The following is a 9,026-nucleotide window of genomic DNA, read 5'->3' as shown; positions in this document are numbered from 1 at the left end:
TATTTATCACCAAGTGTAATGGTGAGGTTTTCTCTTTTTATGGTTTTTCATATTTCTTTTTTTCTGGCCAGGCGAGAATTACATTATTATAATTTCTGAATAGCCCATTTAGTTCTAAAGCGTTTTTGACTCTTATAAGATTTTGATTACGTAAGTTGTTAAGCCAGAAAAAAGATATTTTTAAATATCTGCAAGCCTTGTTTCATTGCAGTCACAGTTACAAAAGTTACCTCATCGTAGTTGGCACTGATTTCAACTAATTGCAAGTTATGTTTAACGTGAATACAATATCATTAATTGATCACAAGCGAGGGCATTCAATGATCCTGAAAGCATACAGTGTTAGGAAAAAACGTAGTCGTATTTAGTTGATTCAGTACGACAAAGAGAAACTTGTAATCAATTCTTAGAAACAAAAGGATAATGCATGTGTTATTGCAATAATAAGACATAACTAACATAACAATAAATCGTGTTTAACGTTATTTTTATAATGGATACTTACACATATGATGAGCAAGTAGATATGATTTTAGTTTATGGCCAATGTCGATTTAATAGTCGCAAAAGCATTCGAGTCTATAGGGAAAAATTTCCTAATCGTCAAGTGCCAAATCACCAACCGTACCCAACGCACTCCTTCGCAAAAAAACAATCGCCATGACAATACAAAATAATCTACGTACAAAGTAATTACTGCTATATAACTACTAATGTTTAGCTTATAACGAGGAAAAACAGTCATTACTCTATCTGTACACATATAACAACAATTATTAAAAGAAATTGAATCAAAATACTTACTTTTGACCGTTAAAAAGTAATGAAGGCCTCTGCTAGCGTTAATGTCGCGCGATGGCTGACGCAGTACTGTGAAACACGTTCAGACATTCAAATCGCACCTCTTTCCTCTTGCATCCACCCCAGTTGTCCATATAGTTTCGCTAAAATTGCTACTGTCACAATCGTACCCTGGCACAACCGCACCCAGTCTACCCTACATCTTTTTATTAATTTCATTTATATTATGAACAATTCTTGATCTTCAATTTTGTCTTGTCAGTACTCAACTCGACGTCTCGTCATGATGTTCCTGGTTGTCGCGATAACAAGAACGTTCAAACTGCTCTGGAGATGCCTAAATTAGTCCCTAAACTGGAAAAGATGCATCTTCACAGAGCAGAGTATAACGCAGAGTATAAAATGTAGAAACTCCAGAGAGAAAACTTGGTTAACGATCGCCGTGCATTTATAACAATCCATGGGGAACCAATTTTTTTGCTAGAGTGCTGAAAATCTAGATTACTAAACTTTTGTTACTGCCATATAATCTGAGAGAAAGTGGAAATCTTGAATATTTTCATATATTTGTATGTGCCAAAAGAAATGATCAAAGCGATAATTTAAAATCGTAAAGTCCCATTTAATGAAATCCTGAAGTGATGTGAATTAGTAGAAATTTTGTTACAAATGATAAAAATAAGGCTGATCAAGGTCAACTGATACCTCCTTGAAATGATGCACAGTTATGTGCCTACCAGTCCAAATCCCCAAACCGGAAAATCACATTAAAATCTCCATCGATTCCTGAGTTGTGTGACGGTTGCTCTGTCCTATTGGAACCAATAATGATTAAGACCTAATTCAGCAACTTGCGACAAAAAACTTCGTCTAACATCTGCCTCAAGTCACTTTGAGGAGGTGTAATGGCTTAAGTGAAGAAATCATCGTCTACTTGCCTTACCGTACCTTGCTTGAAGGTTAGCAGGCAGCAATTGGTGAACAATTTGGACTTTGGATTTATCCATAGTACAAGTCTATTGATGGTAGGTAAATTTAAAACACATCGATTTCGGCCATTATCACTTTATGTTTGTAAAGGAAGTGTGTGATAGGAGAGCTCAGTAGGAGTTTTATGTATCGTCTGAAGATAACTTAATAATTTTGATAAGATACAGAAGTAAGAATAATTTCTTTTGTATACATTTCCAGGAAATTGCATTTTGCAGAATGAATTGAAATATAAATGTATTGAATAATACATTATTAGGTAGCCTCTCTAGTGTTTTCATTTCGTTCTAATGTACGAGTGGGATTTCCTCGAACTTTTTTAATTTTAAAATCTCGAAGTAATCCATTCAACCACATTAATAATTTGGTTAATTCTAGTACGAAGTGTTTCAATACTGTGAAAATCGATTCGAAAGCCTTTTTAAAATACTTTGTAAAGTTTATTACGAATTCTACGTGTTCACTCTTTGAATTTATCCCTTTTAATTCCAGGAAGAGGAGTCCTTTCTGTAGAATAATATTTAATCTAGCTTCTATGTAGCGTTATTGAGAAATGAGTATTGATTTAGTAGTATTGTTAACAATACCGATTTAATAAAAGCACAAATACAGTGTGTTAATTAATTATCGTACCCGACGTCATCATTGCAAGTATGCAACCAATATTACCGTGCAATACGAATCATACGCAAATCGCGTATTGCAATAAAAATACTGTGATATTGGTTGCATACTATTCAATAATCTTCTTTCAATAACAATTAAATGTTGATAATCAATCGAGTTAGAATTAGTTTCGTGGGTAGTTTTATAGTGCAGTAGAAAAAGGTAAAAGGTTGTTAGGGAAAATGTAGTTTGTTCCCTTATTTCCGTTATTTCCGGTACCGTTGGTGCAATTAAAGCGTGTTTTTTTTGCAGGCCGCACATATATCAGTTCAGTTAATCTTTGTAAAGCCGTAGATGGGAGCAATTTTTCTTGTCGGTGCGCATTAGTTCGTCGGAGAGGCCATTGCATTTCCGCACCATTTGGGCAGCAGCCGCCACCCCCCTTAAAAAAAAGCGACGACCGCCTGCCACCTCCTCCTCTTCGGTAATTTATTTATTTATCCGCCGTTGGTGGCGGCGAAGCTAACGCGAGCAGTTTAATTTATTTAATCGGCGATTTAGGAGAAAAAGTAGACAAGTTCTAAATGTGTGCCACATCTAGATCGTTTCGTTCTCGCAAAGCCAAAGAGCTTCCTCCATACCGCAAAAGCTTTTTCGAAAATTTATTATTCTTAAACTGTTTATATATGTTAGCCATTAGACTAAAAAAAAAATTAATAAAAACGAACGAATCGACTTTTTTCTGTGTGAAAGTTTTTTAATTTAAAAGGCAAAGTGTCGATGACAAAAGCTCAGTCGTTTCCATCGGCTCGTTATTAACTTTTTCCGTAGAACTTTTACAATTATAACTGAAATCTTAAAAGAGACGAAATTCACGAATTTTTTACACTTTGCTTTATATAAAACTAAGTTTATTCTTTATGCTCTTATTTTAGACTCAAATAATTTTAAATTTGGCTAAAAAGTGATCCCAAATATGACATAGCCGAAGAGAGTAGAAGTTATCTATGGGGCGTCGGCGTCGCCGTCATTTATCGCACTCCATGTCGTCGTAGACCGGACGAACGACGACGATGGGCGTCGGTATCTACATTATCTGTGGCGTCGAAAACGAACGCATTACCGACGACCGTGCTCTTGGCTCTTTCGACCATCAATCGTCTGACAGATCGACACCGACGACTTTTCGTTCACACCCCTTTTCCCTTGTCACCGAGAAGACGAAGAAAGTTTTTTTTTTATACGAACAGGAGCAAATCTTGTACTACTAGGTATTATGTATCTGTATATACTGGGGATATAACTTTGCTGGAAAATAAAGCCAAAAATCTTTGAATATGTCATCAACAAATTATAATCTATATGCTACAACTGCATATAGATAGTCTAGATATGATAATTATCCAGGAATGAAGCGGAAATGTGGAAATGCTAAAATGGATTGTCCGACAAGTAAGTTATGAATAAAAAAAGTTCATATTATAACGAAAAACCATAGTCCATAATCAGTTCTAAGCTAATTACAACGCAATCTGCAAGCTGCATTGATAACATCTTAACAAACATTGCAACAGATAGAATAAACGGTACTAACACCATTAATACACTGCATATTACTCCATATTATTATATGATGCAGTTAGGAAAAAGCAAATATAACAAAGTACCTGCAAAGAAAAATTACAAAATGGCAAGAGAGATAAATGAAGAAAATATCGATGTATTCAAGCTGTGTTTAGTATCACATTCATGGCAACAGCAGTTCCACGTTTGCAAGGCGTAGAGAGCGTATGATACGTTACATGAGAAAGAAAATAAAAAACCATAATGACATCAATAAATGTCCAAACAAATGGAAATGACTTTAAATGTATGAGACCGGATATTCGGCATCCCCTTCGGCCGGATATCCGGCTATCCGGCATATCTATCTGAAGTGATACCCTATATTGTGACACTATTGCGATATTTAAATAAAAATGAAATTAATAAGAAAGCTGATAAGATACGTCAACTTACTTGGATCCAAGATATAAAATGAACTTTTTTGATACTGATTTAACTAACGAAGCAACTGGAAAAAGAGGATCCTTCAAGAAATGAATTTTATAGCGAATTTTGAAGGTTATCGATGATAATTGCAACATCGAAAATTTTTCCAAAACTTCAAATATTGTTTTCTCAAAAACTAAAAGCTATTTTTCAAAACGGGTTGGTTCATTTGAAAGAGGACACTCTTATTAACATTTTGGGAAATTTCTAAACTCATATTCCAAGAAATGGATTTTATACGAATTTTTAAAATCGAATTGGCGAAAATTGGAAAATTCGAAAAAATTGTCGATTATTTCAAAAATGTATTTCTTAAAAACTAAAAGTGATTTTTCAAAACGGCTTGTTGCATTAAAAAAGAGGATATTTTAATTAATAATTGGTGATATTTCCACATGGATCCTTCAAAAAATAAATTTTATAGCGAATTTTGAAAGTTATCGACGAAAATTGCAACATCGAAATTTTTATCAAAACTCAAATATTGTTTTCTCAAAAACTAAAAGTTATTTTACAAATCGTGTTGGTTCATTGGAGAGAGGACACTCTTATTAACACTTTGGAAAATTTTCAAACTCATATTCTAAGAAATAGATTTTATACGAATTTTTAAAATTTAATCGGAATAAATTGCAAAATTCGAAAAAATTGTTGTTAATTTCAAAACATTATTTCTCAAGAATTAAAAGCGATTTTTCAAAACGGCTTGTTGCATTAAAAGGATGGTATTTTAATTAATAATTGGTGATATTTCCACAAGGATCCTTCAAGAAATGAATTGTATAGCGAATTTTGAAAGTTATCGATGAAAATTGCAATATCGAGAATTTTATCAAAACTTCAAATATTGTTTTCTCAAAAACTAAATGCTATTTTTCAAAACAGGTTTGTTCATTGGAAAAAGGACACTTTTATTGACACGTTGGAAAGTTTACAAATTCATATACCAAGAAATGGATTTTATACGAATTTTTAAAACTTAATCGGAGAAAATTGCAAAATTAGAAAAAATTGTTGATAATTTCAAAACATTATTTCTCAAGAATTAAAAGCGATTTTTCAAAACAGCTTGTTGCATTAAAAAGAGGATAGGTACTTTAATTAATAATTGGTGATATTTCCACAGGGATCCTTCAAGAAATGAATTTTAAAGCGAATTTTGCAAGTTATCGATGAAAATTGCAACAACGAAAATTTTAACAAAACTTCAAATATTGTTTTCTCAAAAACTATAAGCTATTTTTCAAATCGGGTTGGTTCATTGGAAAGAACACACTTTTATTAACACTTTGGGATATTTTCATACTCATATTGCAAGAACTTGATTTTATACGAACTTTTAAGACTTAATCAGCGAAAATTGCAAAATCCGAAAAAATTGTCGATAATTTCAAAAAATTATTTCTCAAAAACTAAAAGCGATTTTTCAACACGGCTTGTTGCGTTAAAAAGAGGATGCTTTAACTAATAACTGTTGATACTTCAACAAGGATTCTACAAGAAATTAATTTTATAGCGAATTTTGCAAGTTATCGATGAAAATTGTAACATCGAAAATTTTATCAAAACTTCAAATATTGTTTGCTCAAAAACTAAAAGCTATTTTTCAAAACAGGTTGGTTCATTGGAAAGAAGACACTTTTGTTAACACTTTGGGAGATTTTTATACTGATATTCCAAGAATTGGATTTTATACGAATTTTTAAAACTTAATCGTCGAAAATTGCAAAATTTGAAAAATTGTTGATAATTTCAAAAATTTAATTCTCAAAAACTAAATGCGATTTTTCAAAACTGCTTGTTGCATTAAAAAGAGGACACTGTAATTAATAATTGGTGATATTATCACAAGGATCTTTCAAGAAATGAATTTTATAGCGAATTGTTAAAACTTAATTGGCGAAAATTGCAAAATTCGAAAAAATTGTGGATCATTTCAAAAATTTATTTCTGAAAAACTAAAAGCGATTTTTTAAAACGGCATGTTGCATTAAAAGGAAGATATTTCAATTAATAATTGGTGATATTTCCACATGGATCCTTCAAGAAATTAATTTTATAGCGAATTTTGAAAGTTATCGATGAAAATTGCAACATCGAAAAGTTTGATCAAAACTTCAAATATTATTTTTGTAAAAACTAAAAGTTATTTTCCAAAACGGGTTGGTTCATTGGAAAGAAGACACTTTGGGAAATTTTGATACTCATATTCCAAGAATTGGATTTTATACGAATTTTTAATCCACAGATTTATTTTTCTGGCAGCTTTTATTTTTGCTAAAATAGCAAATATATTTTTTTCAATAGAGGCGCGGCTTAACCCGAAAGTGTCTAGTTCTAGGTCTAGTGTTAGTTCTAGTGATAGTGCTACTGTTAGTTCTAGTTTTGACGCGATATTCACGCATCTGACAGCAAAATTGTAATATATTACTAAAATTAAAATCAGCTACAACTTTCGTTCTAATTGTAAGAGTTTTTTTGTGACATGCTCCATTTCCAGAGTGTTACCATTAACAACTTGAAAAAGCAACATATTCATCCAATTTTCATATTTTCTTAACCCTTTAACAACTACTAAATCAACAATATTCATCGTAATTTTCTCGATATTTACGCATCTGAGAGCAGAACTACACGAGAGCAATAATGTTTTTTAAGTTATTAACGCACAACTTTAATCGTTGTTGTTTAAAAAATTGTTTGTTACTCTATCTAATTGAGAAATAATTGCGAAATCGTTCAAATCACTCCGAAAAATTGCAAATTTAAAAATTACACTTCACGAAAATAGCACATAAACAAATAACACTTGATTTATGTATTTAAAACGACATATAACACGATGTACATTTCATTTTCAGTTTAGTCAAATAAAGAATATCATGAAACTGTTATTCTATCATTTCATAACTATTTATTGCCTGATTAAGGTAAATCTTAAATTTTACTAGATCTTATTATTTTTTATTATTTAAATTTTAGTACTTCTTTGGGATACCATCAGGATTATTTAAAAAAGTTCCATATCCTCTGTATTTACTAACACAAGCATGTCTCATTCTTGTATCAATTATAATCATGTTGTGTTTTTCTTTTGTATATTTAATAACACAAATATTTTTATTCGGAATCGATTTATGGTTAATATTGAAACTAGGCAGTAATTACGGTGGTAGATTACCAGGAAGAGACGCTGTATTTGAAAGTGCAGAAGAAAAAACATCCATTGCGACCCTTGTAATTTTGAACCACAAGGAAAATGATGAAGATGTCAATAAACTGATTCAAGAATTATTCAAAAATATACACAACTCATCCAAGAAGTTATCTTATGGCGTCGAAACTTGTTTGGGGTATAGTTATTACATAAAAAACCAAGTTAATTCTGATGATTGTTGCGTTTTTACTAAAATTAACGATAAAGAATGTTTGACTCGTGACGAAATATTTGAACATATCAAAAAGAATTGTTTAAGGAATATGTGTAATGGGAAAAGGTTGTGGTATGGGGAAATATTTACACAACGCGTTTTATGGAATGAAAAAGACCAACAAAAAGCGATACTGACTGTATTTAGGCATTGTTTAGGTGATGGTCCATCCCTAATAGGTTTAGCCAACAAATTTGCAACTCCCGAAGAACAACCAAAACCTACAAAACTCGATCCAAAATATACAACAAAACCTATATTTACACTAGATGACGCTTACATTTACAGAAACTTTTTTAAACTTGAAAAAAATGGGGAAGAATTTGAAATAATAAATAGCGAACGTCTCATTGCGTTTTATATAGAACGTAGCATCAAATATGTTCCGTTAACTAAAAAAATTAAAAATAAAATCGGAGTGGGATTTACTGAAATCTTAATTGCAGGGTTAACAGCTAGTTTAGAAAAGGTTTTGGATAAAAGAGGCAACAAAATTAATTTCTGTACAGTGCGTGTGGTGTTTAGGCCAATCGATGAAAATTTAGTTAGTATCATTAATGGGACATACGATTATAATGATCTTACAAATAATTTATCGGTAATTCCAATAAACACCCCTCTCACCATGCAGAAAAACTCAACGATGATGGATCGACTTAAATCTGTTGGCGAAGAAATCTCTAAAGCTAAATATTCCGTTGATGGAATGGTAAGTTGAAAGATTTGACAATTTTTAATTCAAAATCTCTCAAATTTAAGGCGTTTTATGCAGTTTACAATATAGCAAATATATTCCCTGCTTCTATACAAAGATATTGCCAGAAAATTTTTACTGATGTAACAGCGGGAGTAACTAACGTTGGAGGATTAAAAGCGGTTCAACTAGCAGGATGTAAAGTGGAATCAACAATTCCATTTCTGCCACAGTTCCATAACGCATGTGAGTCGATGTTTATTGTAGCAACTCAAACTATCAATATCTATCAAAATAAATACCTTTGTTATTGGAAGGGCTTCTGAACAGCTGCTGCTTTTTTGCCCATTTTCTGACATTAAAACATTCTTTATGTCAAAGCTTTTGCAAATAATCCAGAAAATATGGCAGGCTATAGGTGGATTTGGAACACTCTTGGAAAGCACCTCCCA

General features: G+C 31.9%; 1 protein-coding gene across 1 annotated transcript; it reads left to right on the top strand.

Annotated features, from left to right (window-relative positions):
- Positions 1-7,305: 7,305 nt before the first annotated feature.
- LOC111421018 (uncharacterized) lies at positions 7,306-8,901 on the top strand. The gene is made up of 3 exons (XM_023054123.2): positions 7,306-7,379; positions 7,432-8,589; positions 8,640-8,901. The coding sequence occupies exons 1-3, from the start codon at positions 7,332-7,334 to the stop codon at positions 8,898-8,900; spliced, it is 1,467 nt and encodes a 488-aa protein (XP_022909891.2). The 5' UTR covers positions 7,306-7,331; the 3' UTR covers position 8,901.
- Positions 8,902-9,026: the final 125 nt, after the last annotated feature.

This window comes from Onthophagus taurus, chromosome 3 (assembly GCF_036711975.1).
Source record: "Onthophagus taurus isolate NC chromosome 3, IU_Otau_3.0, whole genome shotgun sequence".
NCBI lineage: Eukaryota > Metazoa > Arthropoda > Insecta > Coleoptera > Scarabaeidae > Onthophagus > Onthophagus taurus.
The sequence above is the reverse complement of the archived record's forward strand: the minus strand, read 5'-3'. Positions and strand labels throughout refer to the sequence as shown.